Source organism: Homalodisca vitripennis, chromosome 1 (genome assembly GCF_021130785.1).
Source record: "Homalodisca vitripennis isolate AUS2020 chromosome 1, UT_GWSS_2.1, whole genome shotgun sequence".
Lineage (NCBI taxonomy): Eukaryota > Metazoa > Arthropoda > Insecta > Hemiptera > Cicadellidae > Homalodisca > Homalodisca vitripennis.
This window is the reverse complement of record NC_060207.1, coordinates 101,769,169-101,789,706: the sequence shown is the minus strand read 5'-3', so window position 1 is coordinate 101,789,706 and position 20,538 is coordinate 101,769,169. Positions and strand designations below refer to the sequence as shown.

General features: G+C 34.0%; 1 protein-coding gene across 2 annotated transcripts; it reads left to right on the top strand.

Annotated features, from left to right (window-relative positions):
- Positions 1 to 1,440: 1,440 nt before the first annotated feature.
- LOC124367928 (programmed cell death protein 6-like) lies at positions 1,441 to 14,851 on the top strand. 2 transcript variants are annotated; one of them, XM_046825139.1, is made up of 4 exons: positions 1,441 to 1,538; positions 7,894 to 8,000; positions 11,147 to 11,415; positions 14,525 to 14,851. In XM_046825139.1, exons 1-4 carry the CDS (start codon positions 1,456 to 1,458, stop codon positions 14,624 to 14,626), a joined length of 561 nt encoding a protein of 186 aa, XP_046681095.1. In that variant the 5' UTR covers positions 1,441 to 1,455; the 3' UTR covers positions 14,627 to 14,851. The 2 variants fall into 2 exon arrangements, with proteins under 2 accessions (XP_046681095.1, XP_046681103.1); XM_046825147.1 differs by lacking the exon at positions 1,441 to 1,538 and adding an exon at positions 4,719 to 5,116.
- The last annotated feature ends 5,687 nt before the right edge of the window (positions 14,852 to 20,538 follow it).

Here is a 20,538-nt window from a genome sequence, read left to right as displayed (position 1 = left end):
TAATATTATTATTTGCCATTCCTGTTGCTAATGAAAAGAAACTAATTAAAACAAACAATACATACTAAAGTAATTGGAATGGAGACAAAACAATTTTTACATTACAGAAGGAATAAACAGCTGTTCACATTAATCAGCTCATTGACTTTAAATCAGCTGTTCAGAGTAAAAAAGTTAAGAAAACTATACTTCCTGTTGTGTAGTGTGTAAAACATGGTATTATGTTTTAATAGTACTAATCAGTTGTTTGTTATCCGATTTTAATGAAACAACCACTGTTAGATTTAGAATAAAGGTTACAACATTTTAATATTCTTGTAAAATTTTCATACAGGGTATCGATTTTGCGGATTTAACATCAAAATTTATGATTGGCTGCCATTTTGAAACGGGTAAAGATAATTTGTTCATATTTTTTTCTCAAATGGGCATAAGAAAGGCCAACACAACTGCAAAGTTTCATAACTTTATCTTTACTGGTATAAAAGATATAACTTTTTTGGTAAAAATCACATACAGACAGATAGACGGAAAACTAAACGTTTTAGGACATACCTCCATATGAAGTGTTTTGCTCATTTTCACGTCTAGAACAAAATACCAAAATATTGGAACACCTTTAGGAAACACCCTGTATATAGTCAACCTAGCCCTAACAATAAATCCTGTTTAAAATATTTTTGAAGAATATGCAGTTCCTCATGAATATACACTTGTGTTAACTTTTTGAGTTGATTGACTTTGATATGGAGTGTAATATTACAACAGGAGTATTGTGAAATAATTAACCTATCCTACAACAATAAAGTTATTATTTATACTGAAGGACTCGTAAATAATATTTTGAAAGAAATATTAAATAATGGCTTCAATAAATATATCATACAATGGTGCCCCGAACACGCGGGAATAGCCGAAAAAGAAACAGTAGACTTATTAGCTAAAGAATCGTCTCTGAAAAATGTTACACGACCTTGGAATTGTACACAGCATATGCTGATTTTAAAGCATTCCAATTCAAAATAAATATGAAAAAAATGACGAATGATTTTAGAACCACAAACACAATGGTATAGAAATGTCAATAAGGAATATTCTCAAAGTACCCATGGTGACATCAAATTTGTAAAGAGACGAAATTGTCAATATTTGCAGAATACGACTGGGACATGCCAATATAAATACCAGCCTCCATATGATTAAATGCTATTTTACTCCTCTGCGCCTGAATTGTTCATTAAGAGAAAATGAAACATTAGACAATATTTTCATTCATTGTCACTTATGCAAGAGATAAATGTTTCAAGCACATAAAAGAAATCATCAATACTCATACAAGCCTGAAATAAACAATGAAGTGCAATGACCATGTACTATACACAGAACAACAGTTTCCTGAGAGAAATAAAAAAAAGTTTGGAGAAAACTATAAAAAATTGGACATTACATAAATATATGTTTAACCAGTCTTGGGTTCGTCCATCCGCGGCCTTTCTTGTTTGGGCTAGGAAATATCCTGGTCGGCTCTTGGCAGAGAGGTATCAAATCATTAATGTCCAAAACTAACAAAACAAGTGAATTTTGAAGCCTCATGAATAAAATTCTGGCTGTCAAATTGTTAGCTAAAACAAAAAAAGTGTATGAGTGGCTCTACGAGCTCCTCCCGTTTGTGTTCAATGGGGTGATCGTGACAGGCGGAGAGAAAGAGTGGGGGCAGAGCCGAGCAGTACCGATAAATCCCGAACATTCCTGACAAACCCTGTACATGCGGCTGATAGCGACCTCAGTTCGGAACGGTTCTGATTTCTATTATCTTACGAATTAATGAGTCGTTTTATATCCGAATTAATGAGTCGTTTTATATCCGAATTAATGAGTCGTTTTATATTCGAACATATCTGCAAAACATAGAAATTATATCGAATTAATTATATTAATATTGAACTTTCTTTATAACTCCAAAGATACTTTACAAAATGTGAGATGGTGCATAACGAATAAAATGTCATAATCTAGAATAGAATAGAAAAATTATTTATTTTCTTGAAAATATGTACAATAGTAAAATTATATAAACATCATTTATACCTTAAGCACAAACACAAACATTGCTCCTTAGTTGTAGACACAATTGACATGAGAATAAAAATAAAACAATGTTACTTTTTATTAAAGAAATATGAACATGTCTTTTTTTATTTTAATACAGCTAGGGTACATCAATAAACAAAATTCAAGAAAACAAAATAGGACCTCAAAAGGCAAGGAACTGCCTGTGTAGAGGCTCCAACTTTCTTAGAAAAACAAAAGAAAACAACACTCAAGCAAATGAAATTAACAAATAAATTCAAATACGATAAATCTACCCATTTAAACTAAGCTTTAATAAAACAAATTTGAATAAAAAACACATTATATAATTTTCAAAGTCTAAAGCTAATTCAGTATACATAAAATGCCATAAATATAAATTATAACCATATCCAGTTATCTTTTTGTGATATTGGAATATATTCAAATTAATAGGACAAAAGCAACATATTATAATGTGGAGTCCTTAATTTGTAGTAAATAAATTAATAATTACTTAACCAAAAACATAATTATAGAAATATGACAAAATCAATGACAACTTGCTTACCTACATTGTAGTCACTAATGACTACTAGACCACTTTAGGTGGTCAACTATAAAAACACGTTTTGATTAACATTTAATTTTTTGTATGCCATGCACTCTTAGATTTTTGGTAGAATTGTCTACCATAGTTAGACAATCTTTGTAGAAACTTATCGAAAAGTTTAACAATAAAAGCGAATGAAACAAAATATTTTTAATAGTATAATCGGCAAACTAAATTGGCATTATTCGCCCGTCTCTGTCGCTCGAAGCCTTGATTAAGAAGTATCTATAATCGAGGCTCGAAGCAAGGGGAGTGAGCGAAAGGGCTTTTATTGTATTTCTCAAGCCTTACTTGTTTGTGCATTGACTCTTCATACCAGGCGCAAGCTTTGTGTTGTCTGTCTGTCAGCTGCTGTAGATAAAATATAAAATCAAATAAACACGAAATTGAACTAAGAGCTTGCGTCGACAACGAATATGATTTCAGCTTAACACATTCAAGTTGAAATTTGCCCCGAATGTTTTTACCACTGTGGGTGTTACAAGCCCCAACACCTCTATTTGGACTAAATTTAAGATAATTTCGTTAGTAATTTTTGTAGATTCAAAATTTGTCTATAGATTATTAATATCATTCCATAATTTACTAAAATCAACTATTCCACAAACATAATATACATTTCTCTGTAAAATGTTTTCGCTCCCTGAAATTTGCTGAAATTGGCTATAGCCATTTAAGCCTATATGTCCATCCAGCTATATGCCTAAACTACAAAATAAACCAGCTAAATGAAAATGTGGTTCCTGTTATTGTAACTCTAGTGGTTACTCTGTGGTTATTTAAAACTCTGGTATTTATACGTTTTAATCTGAAAGCAATTTCATCTTTACAGTACCCATTACAAAATCAATTTCTCCAACTTACCTTTGGAAGTTATTGGCCGTAGATTAACATTACATTTAATGAGAAACACTTCAAATTATTTAGTTTAAATATATATATATATATATATATATATATATATATAATATATATATATATATATATATATATATATATATATGATAAACTAGTGATAAGTCAAGCCAGCGTTTCTACGCCAGGTGCAGGGTTGCAGTATTGGTTGACTCATATCTCCTTTCTGTGGCATGTCCTTTGATATCTTATCGTATTTTCTTTTGAGAACTTTAGTATTTGAAACACTTTGTTAAGTATTCATATTTTAATAACCTCAAATTATTACGATCAAGTTTTAACTTATAGCAATAGCAATATATTTCTCTGTCTGTTTGTTGGATATATAGAGAATGAGAAATAAGCTATAGACTTGAAATTGTGCATGCAACTTCGACCAAGCCTGATAAGTGTCATTTTGTGTCGTCTGGCGTACGCGATTATAATGCTGATCTGATCTATAGTACATGGAAATTATCGAATAATTTCTAACTAATAGTAATGTAACCTACAAATTATATTTATTTGATTAAGGCAGTTGGAAAATGCAATGAACCAAATATAATGTTACGAAACAATTTTATTGGTTTACATTTTAATACGAAAGATGCAATTAAAAAACTCAACATAATTGTTGATTTTGTGTTTGGAGACCCTGAAGATAAATTCTTTAACTACTATGCTAAGTAGGGCTCTTTTTAATCCTCCTGGATGTTTAATCCACCCTCGAATGTTTTATAGCTACGCCACTGAATGTAACGAAGTTACTTTGTTACATTAGACTTCCTTACGTCTTTTTTGGTATTTCGATACTCCGTTGTATTGGTTTATTTGTATGTAGACAAGAGTAATTGCCTGCCATTAATTACGTTGTAAAATCACGGTTCAATGAAATAAATTTAATTGCGCTGCATCCTGCAGCATCCAGCTTTGAAAATGTAATATATATATTACATTTATACATATACATACATATACATATTACACCACCAGGCTCTATTAAATTCAGAGGAGTACAGAGCGAGAACGCGCGGACTGCTTATTCCACTATTCTAATACGCGGGCTATCTCTAGTTGGCAGGAGGGGCCCCTCCATCCCCACTTTTTCTCTCCGCCTGTCACGATCACCCCATTGAACACAAACGGGAGGAGCTCGTGAGTGGCTCTTGTGATTGGGAATGTGATGTTCTTGTATTATCAATCTTTAGATGTGTTTATACGTTATAGATTATTAGAAATTGAAAATAAACTACAGCAGGTTTGCTACATAGAGAAGTTTATCTTCTAGAAATTATGTGCAATTGTTAAAAAGTTTAAATTGTGGTTTATATAAATTAGGAAGATACCTACCAAGTAAAAAACTATTAAAATTATTGAATTTTGTTGTGATTTTAGAATGAAATTGGGTTAGCTTTATTTACACAGTCATTTAGTTTTACAAATATTTCATGCAATAATCAGTTATTTTGGGAGGGATAATATGGCTCAGTTCTCATCTTCTATGCCAAGTCAAGAGTTTTTGTGGGATGTGTTTCAAAAGTGAGTAGTCTTAGATGTAGCCTAGGTGGTATTCATTTTAAAATAATAAAAACAATTTGGGAAAGTTTTTAGGGATTGAAATGTAATGATGGCTTTTCTTTACATTTATACCAAGTGGCGCTGTGTCTGATCTGTTACTTTGCCCTTCGGAAGCGAATGTGGTAACACATTCACTGCGGCAAAAATACGTGGAGGGTCACCTGAACATTGTTTTTGTAAAATAATCTTACCTTGTGTTGATAGAAGATGGGAATGATGTGTCAAACCGCAATTCCAGGGATATTTCTGTTTCAGAATGAAGTCATGTGGGCCCGCTGCATATCCTGAGGACGCGATCTGAGTTTATTGATTGTTTGTACCGCACAGTCACTTATTTGCTGGATATAATCTAGTACAGTTCCTAATTATGATTTTTACGTTAAATACTATAATACAACTATGTACAACCCCACCACCTACTAAGTACTAAGTCTTTATTTACACCAATCTGCCAGGAGTGCTTGAAAGCATTGGCCCACGCACAGACCAGGATTGTCAGAACATGATTCACATTGAAATGTGGTTTATACATTGTGTTTTCCATTGTTGGCACGCTGCCTACAATTCTTCCTTTTCGTTTGATTCCAACATTTCTGTGCAATAGGTTTTTTGGGACAACAGTTTAGAGGCTGGGGCGTAGCTATTGTAAAAATTGTCCATATAAACTGAGTGCCCGTGCCCCAAGTAATCCTTCAGAAGATGTAGGACCACTTTTTACAGGTGTCCTTTACCACCAACAATGTTGTCTGACTGCCTGGAATACAACCAAATTTTAGTATGAAACCCTGGTGTTCTGTAAGTGTGTATAATTTCACACCCTACTTGTAGAACCTACCCTTGATGTATTGTCTGAAGTGTAACCTACCCCTCCAAAGCACCATAGCTTCGTCAAGTGACAATTCTTTTTAGAGGTAGTACATAGATGTCATTTTATTGTTAAAATACTCCACGACAAACTTGATTTTTTTCAGTAGGATTGTCATGATCGGGGTTGTTACCACTAGGCCTACTGAAGTGTAAACATTGCAAGATTGAGAGAAATCCGTCTCTGGACATAAATGAGCTAAAACATTTCAGATTAAATAAAGTGTTTTCCAATAGTCCTGCACACGGTTCATCTTGATGGTGGCGGTATGGATCAAAATAATGTTTTTAGTTCTGGCAAGGTCAGATCCTTCCAGGCATTGATTCGGGATTTGGGGGTTAAGGTTGGGCTGAGCATAAACATCGTTGAATGCATAAGAGTTGTAAATGTTCTGAAGGAAAATATCATACAGAAGGAGATTGAAAAAATCAATCGGAGAGCCAGTACCAGGAATTGGTACCAGCAATGAATCAACCCTGATGAATTCAATGCGTTGTAACCCACGTGTATGAATGCTCCACGTTGGACATACAACTTCAATATCAGCCTCATCTTCACCGGTGTATCAGATGATGATTCTGAAGTGTTGTCAACAATCCTTTGCATAGGGTCAATAGATCCGTCAGTGTCATTTTCGTCCATACTCCTAGCTCTACCACTACTCAGACCGGAACGACTAGGCTGAGAAGGATCTACTTTGGTAAACAAAAACAAACTAAACACTCACAATTAAAAAAATACACAACACTTAAAAGAAGTGAAGTTAAAAATGGGCCCACATAGGGGCCAGCCATGCTCGGGTTACGCCTGAACAGAGGATACAGGGGATGACTCCAGGACGTCACTGAATACACAGCTGCAAATCGACTGTCTACTATGAGTGGCGAGACCACACTGAGGCAATGTTTGACAGATGGTGCGCGAGCCCCGATGTGGGCCCGCCATCGTGCAAGCGCAATCTGCTGGGCCCGCCGCACAGAATGGGTTAAGGGGGGTCACTGCGCTGTAGCTTCTACCATGTTAACAAGTCCTTTTCTCTCAGGAACTAATAAAGGTTGCAGTTTAATAAGCGGCCACCACGACAATTGAATCACTAATATTTTAGCAGTGTGGAACTGCCCATAGATACCATCCAGTAAAAGAACAAACTCTAACCTAGTTTGTGAACTACCGTACTCCTAAGTAGTTCCTGAACTTATAACTTATTAAAAATACATTAATTTTATAGTTTGAAGATACATATAACAAATGCAAAATTATCTCTACAGTCTACTTAACTTGTGTGAAGTCATCAGAATAAAACTTTGTGCATACACAATCAATTGAATTTGCTGACGTATTTGTTACTATAGTGGTCCAACCATATCATACATTGCTGGAAGGGGTAGACATAAATGCGGCCTACACTCGTTATTCAATTGTAATGGTTTGATTGTTTTTATCCTAAGGAATAATTCAATATTACAATTTATTTAACTTAGCATATGATTTCAACTTATTTGTTATAATAATTTCAATGTGAGCAATAAATAACAAGAAGTAACTAATATTTTTAGACTGAAAATGGCTATGAATATGTGAGATATTTATCACAAGTGACAAAATTTGTTAAGTGGCTTCAACATGTGGGTTTGGCTCCTGGTAACAACATGGGGATAATTCTTTCCTCCATTTCACACAAGCGTTTACTCATTGATATCAAGCTGGGCAAGTTATAAATATTGTAAAGTATCTTTGAAATCTAAGTCTAGGTCGTAGTTGGTTTTGTTGTTTTGTAATGTTATTGTTAATTTTATGTTTTTAAAATTGTAATTTACGAGATTCTTCTTGTTACGGTAATTTATTATAACTCTTATATGCCTAACTGTTTCAGAGTTGACAGAGATGGAAGCGGATTCATTTCAGTGAATGAGTTGCAACAAGCCTTGTCAAATGGCAGTTGGAATCCATTCAATCCAGAAACGTGTCGTTTGATGATTGGTATGTAATACATTTACTATAAAGTACATAATAAATTTATTTCCATTGTAAAACCTAATGTAAATATGGGGTTTTTAGATTGTTTTGTAAATTATCAACTAGAATCACTATAGTTCTAGAACCTACTATGTGGACATCTCCAACAACCTTCCAGTCAGATACGGAGATCCCTGCATTCTGCCTACCAATGGTCCCAAGAATGGTCGCAGAGTCCTTCCCAGCCATAGGACTGTCGACCCTGAGGAAGACCTTGATAGATCTTATGAGTTCTTTAGTCCGCAAAGACCACAACTATCCCCCAGGGTCAGACCCCGCAGCCAATCTCTGGTCTCGTCTTTGCCACACAGCATGACGAGAGCTCCCCTTTCAGGAAAGCATCTTTTAAACTGCAGACACACACCCTCCGCTGAGAGTACCTCGTTAAGGATGCGCCCCTGCAGCTTCAAGGCCTTCAGCACCTTTCAGGAAAGTTCTCAGGGACGAAAGCAAGCTTGTGTCCCGTCAGAACTTTCCTAAATTTTTCTCCCACTCCCTCCTTTGTTGAGGGATTGTTTTGATTGCCTGTTTGCTCTATCTGCTCTTGAAGTACGGTCGGGCGCCTCTTCGGCAGGGGCTTTTCAGCCGAAGAACCGCCCAAGCGCCCTCTCTTCCCACTCGGAGTAGAGTTAGCACCTACGATTTTCCCCGGTGTTAACTCCCTCTGCTTCCTCAGATTTTTTCTTTCATTGGCTGACTTCTTGCCCTTTTGCCTCCTCCATTCACTATCCGGAAGCCAGGTGCCATCAGCTTTCTTTTGCTCCATCACCCACCGCTTATGCAATTTGAAAGGGAGCTTAAGTTTGTAATCCAGTTCACATGCTTCAGGGTCTGTGTCCATGGATTCAACCTCCGCATCTGCACCATTAACTGCCAAATCGTCGTCAATGGTAGTTGTGCATGATGAACAAGCAGAGACATCCAAAGCCAGGTTGCCGGATACAACTGCCTGTTGCAAACATTCCAGATCAAGATCTGTTGGGGTTTGTTTTAATTTCAGACTCCATAAAGGTCCCACGAGTACCAAGGAAGTAAAAAGCCGCCCAGTCAGAGCCTCGCATGACCAGGTAAGGCTATTTACACTTGGGGGAGAGGGAGCACCCAACCCAAAGGGCTCCGTTCGCGATGCACAATCCCTGCGCCTTACATACCTTAGGCACGGGTCGCTTCACACTGTAGGATTGGGTGCCCCCAGTCAAATTAATTTGTATGGTATGATTCCGGACAAACCATCAGACTGGTTGTACCTGGCATGGTACCACTAGTGTGCGGTGCCGAGGGCCATCACTGCGCATAGTGCACATTCGGGGCACTAGCCTAGATTCTGGGATTTAGTTAAAGCAGGGACATCTCGCACAGGATGCTTGATAAGTGTTTATCCGAGCCCGACTATTAGTTGGATTCGGATCCCCCATTGGTCTTGAGTGGCACCTAGGTGTCACCCCTGGAGAGGTACTTTCCCAGTTCATTGGGGATCACCTGAACTAAGGTCAGCCCAAATACTAGATGCTAACTACAGTTTACTTAATATAGTTATAATTTTTGTGTGTTATAATATACAAATTAATTTTACTGTACAAAACTATTGTCAAGCAAGCAGCATCGTTACATAAGTAATAATAACAGTGCTAACTGAGGTCTGCATACAAACTATGCATTTGGCATTGCTGCCTCTAACAGAAGCTGCAGCACAGCAACATACTTCTTAGTACACTCTTCTGTACTTTCATGTTCAATATTGGTTTGGAAAGAAAAAAAAATCGTGAACAATTTAATTTGAAGGAAAAACAACGAATGTTTTGGTACCCATACCAACAATTTTGCTACCAACACCATATGCATGCTTGAAACTTATTACCTGCAAGAAAACCTGCTATATGCAAGAAAAACGTAGCTGTAAAAGATGCAAGGCTCAGCTGCTTCAGCATGAGAGCTCAACTGTGAGAACTCTAGTAATGCCACTTTCAGACATGAAGAAGATGACACAGAATTCCCTTTGTGTCTTGTGTTCATACAATTAAAGATAACCTTCATTTCTAAACGTGACAGTTTAATTAAAATAGTTTTAAGTTATTATTGCCAGTTAATTCTTCTCACTATTAAAAATAAGTATCTTGACATTGGAGGAATCATAAAAATAGCAAGTTTAACAAATGTAATATGAAAAAATATGCTGTGTAATTTATTACTTTAGGAACTTTTCTAAAAGTCTGCTCTGAGTAACCGATTCAAATGTATAATGTTTTAGTTTTTCATTGTTAAGTGAGGCCTGTGTTACAAAATTATGATATTTTTAGGTGTAAAAGAATTTGAGGGCAGCTCTACAGCAATCATTGTACCATTTGCTAAAAAAATTCTGAGAAATTGAGAAGTGTAACTTAAACCTTAGAGTGCTGAGCATCAGCATATAAAACGCAGTAAAAACCTTGTAAATTGCCACTGTTGATTGACATGTCAATCCATATTTAGGCGATACTTAATGTAGTACAAAATTGAAATATCCAAGTACCCATTAAGCTGAATTTGATTTGTTTTGATCCATTGTATATCTTTGGAATGATAATTAAATATGATGTTATTATGGTCTGTTAGCCGAAGAACTCATCGGATACAGATTGTATGAATAATTGATAAAATGGCTGATGAATATGACCGTCATTTTGTGGTTTTTGTGTAGTGTGCAATTATTTTGTATAAGTTGCATGTTCCCTTTTAGCCTCTCTGGCATAAGTAGGTCCTCAAAGGTTCCTTGTATTTTTGTGTCCCAAAAGCAGAGCTTCTGTTCGTTGATGAACTTTTAATATTCATTACTATCTTCTAATTGTAATGTAGTATTTTAATGTAACACTTCTAAAGGCTAATTCATAACAATTAACACTAATATAGTCAAATGAAACTTTGTTTAAATTTGTTGAATACCAATTTGGGAATCATTGCTCATCTGATCTACATTTAATAAAGTTGAGAGAGTCACCACCATTTTTCAGAAGCCAATTAACACTTTTTATAAGTGACAGATGTAATGTGATCGATTATTCTGCTGAAAATGGTTTGTCTAATATTTTTTTCTGAATGTTATGCAATGCATAGTTTTAACGTTTTTATTCCAGGAATGTTTGACAAAGACAAGAAAGGACAGATAACATTTCAAGATTTTGGAGCACTATGGAAATATGTAACAGATTGGCAGAGCTGTTTTCGCTCCTTCGACAAGGATAACTCTGGCAACATCGACAAGCTTGAGCTGCTGTCAGCTCTGCAGACATTTGGTTACAGACTCTCTATGGAGACTGTGGACAACATTGTCAAGAAGTTTGACCGAGGGGGTCAAGAAAAGATATACTTTGATGACTTCATCCAGGCTTGTGTTCTCCTACATGTAAGATCTTAGTCCTAAATTTGTTAGTTTTATACAAGAATTTTATAGATCATATTAGAGACTGCTTGTGCAAGTAATTTGATTAGTCAAAATCCTAATAAAAAACTAGCTTTAAAATAATATTTTTTAAAATTTGTGGTTGCCAACTTTTTTTAGTACAAACCAGACAAGGTAGAAAAACAAATTCTGCTATCAACTCATCATCGTTTTCCAGTAGGAGTGGAGAGTCTATGTAGGTAGTTGTTAACTCCTAATTCTGTCTGTCTTCTTGGTTTAATAATTTGGGATCGTGGCCATATAATAATTTTATTTCTTTTGTCTCGGACAAAACACTTATTTTATTACACTTTAAACAATTGGAATCATGTCATTACATATAGATTAAAGTTAGTCATAAAGTTTTAAAAATTGATTGTTTGTTTCAGTTGTACCAAGTTAAAATTTATCAATTTCCTGTAATATTGTTTTGTGTAAGTTTTGCTAATTGTGATGTAATGGTTCGTAGGGTCAGTTCTTGGATCCACTGGAAAGAACCAAATCAACAAAAAGTTATAAGCTTTGAATATTTAATTTTTGTATTACTGGTGTTTAACATTTGTTATACCACCTATGTCCTCACAGTACATGCCCTTACTATCAAGGAGTTCATACAAGTGCAATAAACTACAGTGTGTCCATAAAGTCATGTTACTTTTAAAAATTACTTCATTGACAAAAGTACTGTATATACAGCACCTGAATGAGAGTAACATAGATTAAAGAGTAAATTAAACAGTTTTAACATTTTATCTTACCTCGACATGAGCACCATGAATAATTCTGCAGATGTCCAAGAGAACTTTGATCTCCTCCCATATTTTGTTTAGGACTTCTCAGGTAGTTTATTCAATCACAGTTCTGATTCGTTGCCTTAATTATTCAATACATCAAATATGTTAACTTTAATTTTGAACTACCCCATAAATAAACATCTAAAGAGCTAAGTGTAAGTGAGAGTGGTGGTCAAACCTTAAATTCATCTTACCTATCCAACTTCCAGGTAATTTCTCATTTAGAAAATCACAAACAATTTTGCCATGGAGGTGCTCTTTTGTGTTGAAAAGTCATTTCCATTTTCAATTTGTGGAAGATTAAGGTAGGCATATCTATCTGTTCATAGTGTTTTCAGCAAAGAAAAATGGACTTATGGTCTCAGGACTGTGCACACCCAAATATGTATTTAAGAATAATTGCTCTAATGTTCTAAAATAGCTTGAGGATACTCAATCCCCCAGATATGAACGTTATGATGATACTGTGAGCTGTGGAGTTAGGAACATCCAACTTACTACCACATTTCTGCATAGACTTTTTTGAGCTTCTTTCTAAACTGTTTTAAATGTTCTTGATAGTGTCATCTTCTATTTTTTGCCTATCTTCCCTGTTTCCTCAACCCTAAAAACATTACAAAATTACCAAAAATGCCACTTTTATTTTAAACATTTGTATAAAATATTAAATTTGTATATTGTTTATAAATGATTTTATGTAGGTCATTAACAGGACAACAATATAATATCTTTGTTTGAATATTTAGAAATCACAAAACCTAAAAAAATAGCATTGAAAACTAATATTGTGTTTTTAGTTCCAAAAAGTCCTGAAATAGTAGTAAATTCAACAGACGGTATAAATTTTCGAATAACTATATTATAATTTCATAATATACATTTTGTACCGAATTTTCTGCTAAAAACAAAAAAATATGTATTTGTTATGTTTATTCCAATCAAAAAGGTATTCGGAAAATTACCGATTTTATCAACATCTTAAAAGTATGGAGAAAGTCATAATTGATTTACCTATTCTAAAATCTGCTGTTATCTATGCATTAATACTTAACTAATCATCCTACAGCTAAATTAATTGTTGAATTATGAGGAATGAATTGCTAATTATATTAATTGAATATACAGTATAAATCACAACCTTGAAAACTCACAAACTATTAGGTTATTATAAGTCACTTTTAGGCTATCTAGTATAAATAATACCATAATCAATATTATATTTATAGTTAATCTAAATATATATTGAACACTATGATTTCATACTTCAAATTATGCTTTACAATAAAAGAAAGTGATATATTACTGTTTTATCACAACGTCAACAAATGTACCAAACAATTTAATAACTCAGACTGACCCAGGAATTCTCGCGTCAGGTAATACACCGACCAACAAAATGGTTGCTTTCAAAACAGCTGTGTCACGATGACTGCTGACTGACAACTATTACAAAGATAGTCAAATGAGAGTACAGATCTTAGGTTTTTGTGTAGTATAAATGACATTACTAAAAACTTTTGTATCGGATGTACAAATAAAATTATATTTGTCGGTTTTCAAACTGATAAAGCTTTTTTGTTTGTTTATAATTTTTTAAATAAGACAATTTCAAAAATCTGTTGCATCTGTCTTATAAACAGTGTTGTCTTAGATAAAATGTATCAGCCAACGAAATCAGTCATATCAAATAAAAAGAGCTAAAAATTGGCTCGCCACCACAGAGTTAATAAGTAACTGCCACCACCATTCTTATGGTATCAGTACCCTGCTAAGTGGTGGGCTAGAGACTTATAGCTGTCTCTGTAATTATTGAGTCAAGATAAAGTACACTCATTACAGGTAACAATGAATAATGTCAGAATTTCACAGCTTGAGGTTTCATTTTATTGTACTAGTATTTCTTTTCAACTTGATTTCATAGGGCTAACCACCTCCCCCATCAATTATTTTTCTCTTAGTACCTTCATTCATCTTTAGACTACTAAAATAAATTACACTGAGATTTGTGTGTTGATGTTCACAGTAAAACCTAATAGAATTTTGTAATCTTGGGTTCAATAATCTTTACCCTCCTACTTTAATTTAAGTTAAATTTCATTTGCCTAATAAATTACCTATCCAAGCACAGTATTACATATAACAAAAATAAATAGAATAGAAAACAATTTGTCTGTTTTAAGAAAATGTCAAAATATATTGCATGTACTTAGATATCTTCTTTGTTGATAGATTTGTTGTAATCTATAAATCTTACTAATATTGTAATGTGTCATCCACAGAATATCACAAGCTCGTTCCGGCAGATTGACACTGATCAAGATGGCATTGCTACAATCCAATATGAACAGTTTATAAATTTAGTGTTCAGTTCTTCATTTTAAAAATAACATCATCTATGATCTTGTATAATACCTTGTGCCTGACATTGTTTTTTTAAGATAATATACAAGATGACACACTTGGAATCTCTAGAACTTTATAGAAATACTGAAGATTGCTATGTAAGTTACAAGATGCTTAGATGTGAATTTGCTATAAAAATTCGTTATATTTATTTTTTCTTACAAGTTTTTGAAATGTTGCTAAATAAATTTGTAAATATTTCAGTAGTTGTTTATTTTATCCTAAAGGTGTGTTAATTAATTCGTCTACTTACACTAAAGGTATAATTCTATAACTGGTACTCACTACTGTGTAAGACATTTTTTTATATGTAATGTTTTATATAAAGTGCAATAAATTTTAAAAATTAACGAGTAGGAATCAACTGAAAACCATTGAAATGGGTTTCCTTTCAAAACATATTATTATGGCTGAATTCTAAATCCGCCACAAAAGGACGCAAATCTTGCAACATTTATAGGCTGAAACGTACCTTGTCATACAGTCCAGTGTTAAAAACCGCTTATGCATTTCGGTATAAATCGGCATTAGCTTCATCAGAAACATTATCAATTACATAAAACACACACACACACATACACATAAGACAAATGAACAAAAACTGGTAGGCCTACCCAATCCGCACATTTCAGGTGCACATAGAAGAGTCTTAACATTTCTTAAAAGAAAACATACTAAGCTACTATCAGTTTGGGTTCAAATTAATAAATCGCTCTCTGCAGATGTCACAGGGCAATAAATAGGATGATATGTGGTCAAAACTTGTAGTGATCTCATGCATATAAACTAATGGCTTCAATATTGGCAAAATATTTTGTCACCCAACAATTCATAAACTAAGTTTGTACCAATTCCTTTAAGTGAAAAAATTGTATTTAACTCTTCAAGACCTTGGTGTACATAGTTGTGGAAATTATTTAAATAATACATGTGGTTGCAAAAGTATGTATAGGGTATATTCAAATAAATATTTAAGCGTTTTATTTGATTGTAGATTAAAGTGGACAGTGTATGTTGAGTTTTTTAAAGAACAGACTAAGAATATATCTTTGCAATCAGATAGCTAAGTGACATTTTTCACAGTAATTATATAAAATCGACTTACCACGTGTATGTTCGATCAGTTTTTAATTTCAGGATTATTGCATGGGGCGCTTATATATTATTCAAAATCTTCCATCTTAAAGGTTGCTTTTAAAAAACATAAATGATTTCAGGCTAATATGCTTTTCAAAGAAACATCTTTATTAACAATACAACAACTCTTTTAGTCCTCATTTATATACACTTTGTTATAATTTTTTGAAAAAATTATCATAATACAAGGTTTGCACTAAACCTAGGGGTTACAGCAGAAAAAAACAAAACTCAACAACAAACCCTTTTTATCTTTCACATATATTTTATACCGAAATTGAAATTCAAACTACAGAGATATATCACTTTTTTAATCATCATCCTTATCAGTTTTCAAAAAGAGATCAATGAAAAGCTACTATGGTTAGGTAGCGAGGAGATCGAGGCCCTATTGTCAGTCAACTCTGGGAGGTCTTTCCTGTGATGCTGAATTCCCTCCACATGCAGACAAGCAGTCCAGACGTGTTGTCTGTGTCACCTCTACATGCCAACACCGGAATAAGTCAATTGTGCTACGTGCAATGTTCCGCTTTCTGGTACAAATTACCACGCTATTTTTTCGATATGTGATTTGAATTTCCATTTTAATAGTGCTGACATTCTATAATCAACATGGAACTGAATGGGGTAAGCTAGGCGTGACTCTTGGAAGTGTAAGACTTGTAACGTATAAGGTAAAATACCTAAAGACCTAATCAAATGCTTGCCGAATTTTGCAAAAAATGGAACCAACCATCAAGGATTAATTTTTTAGTTATGAAGAAGAATTCAGTGAGAAGATGTTTGAATCAATGAATTTCTTCTCAGCTAAAATAGATAAGTGTGAGAAAGATTAGTGAATTTGTAGGTAAAGTAAAAACTCTAGAAAAATCACAAAGTGGACTTTCAGCTGAAAATTCATCCCTCAAAAAAGAAATTTCTGAGTGTAAGATTCAATTGGTACAACTTGAACAATACAATTGGAATAGAAATGTCCAAATTGATCGCGTTCCTGAACAACCCAACAAGAGAATGTGTGATAGTGTCCAAACACTAACAAACTCAATGGGTATATCTATTGACTTTGAAAGGGACGTGCAAGCCATTCACAGAATTCTGACAAAACATGAAAGAGTTCTAAAACCTTTAATTATCCAGTTCTCAAATCAGCAAAACCGTGATCTGCTTCTGAAGATTTGCAAAAAAGCTAGGATTGAATCGACTGCGTTTGTATGGGGTATCCCGACCACTAGAGTGTATGTAAATGAACATCTCACTGCATTCAACAGAAATATTTTATATCACGCCAAAAGACTTAGAGACATGAATTACAAATTAGTTTGGGTTACAGAGGGAAAAATATTTGTTAGAAAGTCCAAACAAGATAAAAAAAAATTCACATATCTTCCCTTCAAGATTTAATCAGCCTTGGATTAACGATAGACTGAGTAAAGTGAATTGTTAGGAGTTGAGAACTTTCTCTGAGCCATTAATGAAGAGCAGAGATTTCAGTGATCTCTGTAGTTTAGGGATATTTCACTTCAATATTCATAGCTTGCAAAGGAACTTTGATAAACTAGTGATTTATTTAAATGGATTATCATATCACTATAAAATTATAGTATTGACAGAGGTGTGGAGAGGAGGTGAAGTATTAATTGCCTGATTACGACCTGATACTGCAAGATCAACTAGATAAGTCGGTGGGGTCATTATCTAGTATACTGCGACTTTCGCTGCACTCACTGCCTCATCTTGCTGTCACATCTTGAGATTATTACTATCATATCCACAGTAAACTATAATAACACACTCTTGGTCATTTCATTATATGTTATCTATTGTAATTGTACATTTTTATTTCAACCTGTCATTGAAAATATTATAAGATTGTCCCATAACACAACTATTATTATAGGAGGACTATTTAAATCTATTATCGTCCTAAGGATTTATAAGCTATGTTAACATTCCCATATTTAACAACACTGCTTCTTTGATCATGTGTTCATAAGAAATTCTAAGAATATAGAGTTTAAATGTAGAGTTTTAAGTTTAACAGACCATTTTGCTGTAGAGTTGGAACTGCCCCAATTACACTGTAATATTACTATTAGGAATTGTTCTATTAAAGTAAAAGACTATAACGTAGACAGTTAAGTTTGGCTGACGGGGCTAATGTTTTCAATGAAGATGATGTAAACAAATGTCTGGCAGAATTTTATAGAATATATTTTAAGTGTCGGGAAGCCTCATCATACTTGAAAAAAGTTGCCAGTAAAACTAAAAAACGAAATGCTTGGGTTTCTGATGATCTTATCTCTTTAATAAATCATTAAAGTAACTTATTTAGAACTTTTACTAAATATAGTAACAATTTGGCAATAAAAATCGAATATAAACACTTCCAATATTGTCTCTAGGAGGGTAAGACCGGCAAAGATTGATTACTTTTCAACTATGATTGATAAGGCAAATGGTGATTCAAGGAAATATCGGAAAATTGTACAAAGAATAGTAAAAAATAAAACTAGTAAACTCAGTAAATTGATTATAGATGGTAATCTTTTAGAAATAGAAGGCAATAAGCGTATGATAGCCAATAAGTTTAATGACTATTTTGCAAATATTGTATCGGGTTTAAAATCAACAAGAATTTGGATATGAGCTATTCCTTGAAGACCAATCCGAGTACAACTATCATTTCTCATAATTTGATTTTAATGATGAAGTATTCAATACCATAGTTAAAAGGAAAAATAAACCAAGCTGTGGCATTGACGGAATAAATATTATAATTATTACAGAAAATATTTGTTTTTTGTCCTTTACTTTGTAATATATATATAGAAAAACTTTTTCACAAGGATTGGTTCGAGACGATTTCAAAATAGCTTCAGTGACACCCGTCCTAAAGTCTCAACGGACGGTTCTGTGACTCATCAGAGGTGTCATTGTAACGGCCGATCTCAGTCATCAATACTGTAGCAAAGATATTTGAAACAATCACTAAAAGTAGGTTGCTGGACTGTTTAACACTAGTCAATACAGATTTCTGTCGGGCAGGGGGCAGATTTGGCACTTGAGAGACACATTTCGAGTATAACATCATTTCAAGAAACCAGCATAAATACTCACTGGCAGTTTAACTTGATTTTCAGAAAGCTTTCAATACTCTAGATAATCATACAATGGCTAATAAATTAAAAGTTAATGGCATAGATGGTACTGCCTTGGACTGGCTAATGTCTCTGTGTATTAAAAGAAGGCAGATAGTAAAGATTGGTAAATCATGTAGTGAAGCTTTAGAACTCCTTAATGGAACGGCTTAAGGTCATATACTTGGTCCAGTTATCTTTTTCATATATATAAACAACCTATTAAGACTACCTTTAGATGCATCAATTTTTACATATGCCGACGTTACCGCCTTGGTGTGCTGTGCTTTCAACAGAGACACTAAAAATGTGGCTTAGTGAGGATCTGAGTGCAGTGTGAGAGCGGCAAATTCAAAATAAACTCCTAATCAATGTTCACAATCGAAATGTCTTGTTTATTTAATTATTCCAATGATAAAGATTATTCAAGAGATGATTTAAACTTAGTTTGTCATTCACATTGTTGTATATACAGGGGTGCTGAAAAGTCCCGGGACGGTCTAATAACTTTTGAACTAATTACAATATAAGAACCAAAATTTACATCAAGCTTTTGCTTATATAAAACTATTATGTATTTCACCATGATATCCTGCTTATGGGGGATGTCCCGCTAGGGGTTGGTGAAAATTCTTAAATAGAAGCATAGGTCGAGTCGTACATCAAATTAAAGCTCTTTTTAATAGAAACATTTTGGCGAAAATCTGACGTAAAACAGTTGACGCATTACAAAATGGCGGACACTCAAAGATTATAAAATACAGAATTTTTCAAATGCAAACATTCTGGTTGTTAGAGAAAACTGAGACACTTAATCTTTTATTTTACTTCAAATCACTTACCAAAACAGTTATAACAAATGTTCAAAGTGTTTGCCTTCAGTTTGCTGACAATATCCCAATCGATTGTAGAACGCTGATATCGCATTGTTTAAAGCTTGGACAGGAACACCCTGAGCTTCTCTTACAATACGGTTTCTCAACTCATCCAAATTTTGAGGTTTTGTTTTAAACACTTTTTCTTTGAGGTAGCCCCAAAAGAAGTAGTCTAAAGGGGACAAATCTGGAGAACGGACAGGCCATTCTATTGTTCCCCTTCTACCAATCCACTTATGTGGAAAGACATTGTCTAAAAAATGTCTAACATGTACGCCATAATGTGGAGGGGCTCCATTTTGCTGAAACCAGATATTTTCAAAATTATCACCGGAAACACGTTGAATTTCAGGAATTATCTGGTTTTGGAGTAATGCTAAATACACTGCAGAGTTTAAATTTCCCTCTACAAAGAATGGCCCTACCACATGCCGCCCCACAATACCGGCCCAAACATTTAACTTTTCTGGATGCTGAGTATGTGTTTGTATCATCCAATGTGGGTTTGTATCGCTCCAATAGCGGCAGTTGTGGCGGTTTACTGTTCCATTCAAGCAAAATGTTGACTCATCAGTAAATACAATGTTTGCTAAAAATCCTAAGTTTTCATTGATTTTATTCATCATAACTTCGCAAAACTCGATTCTACGATCAAAGTCGTCTTCGCTTAGTTCCTGCACCAATTTAGCTTTATATCCTTTGTAACTATTAGTTTTTAAAATATCTGAGACTGAATATCGA

Coding starts and splice junctions, on each gene's coding strand:
- LOC124367928 (XM_046825139.1), top strand. CDS start 1,456: ATGTTTAACCAGTCTTGGGTTCGTCCATCCGCGGCCTTTCTTGTTTGG. Junction 1,539..7,893: donor GGTCGGCTCTTGGCAGAGAG/GTATCAAATCAT, acceptor TAACTGTTTCAG/AGTTGACAGAGATGGAAGCG. Junction 11,416..14,524: donor AGGCTTGTGTTCTCCTACAT/GTAAGATCTTAG, acceptor TGTCATCCACAG/AATATCACAAGCTCGTTCCG.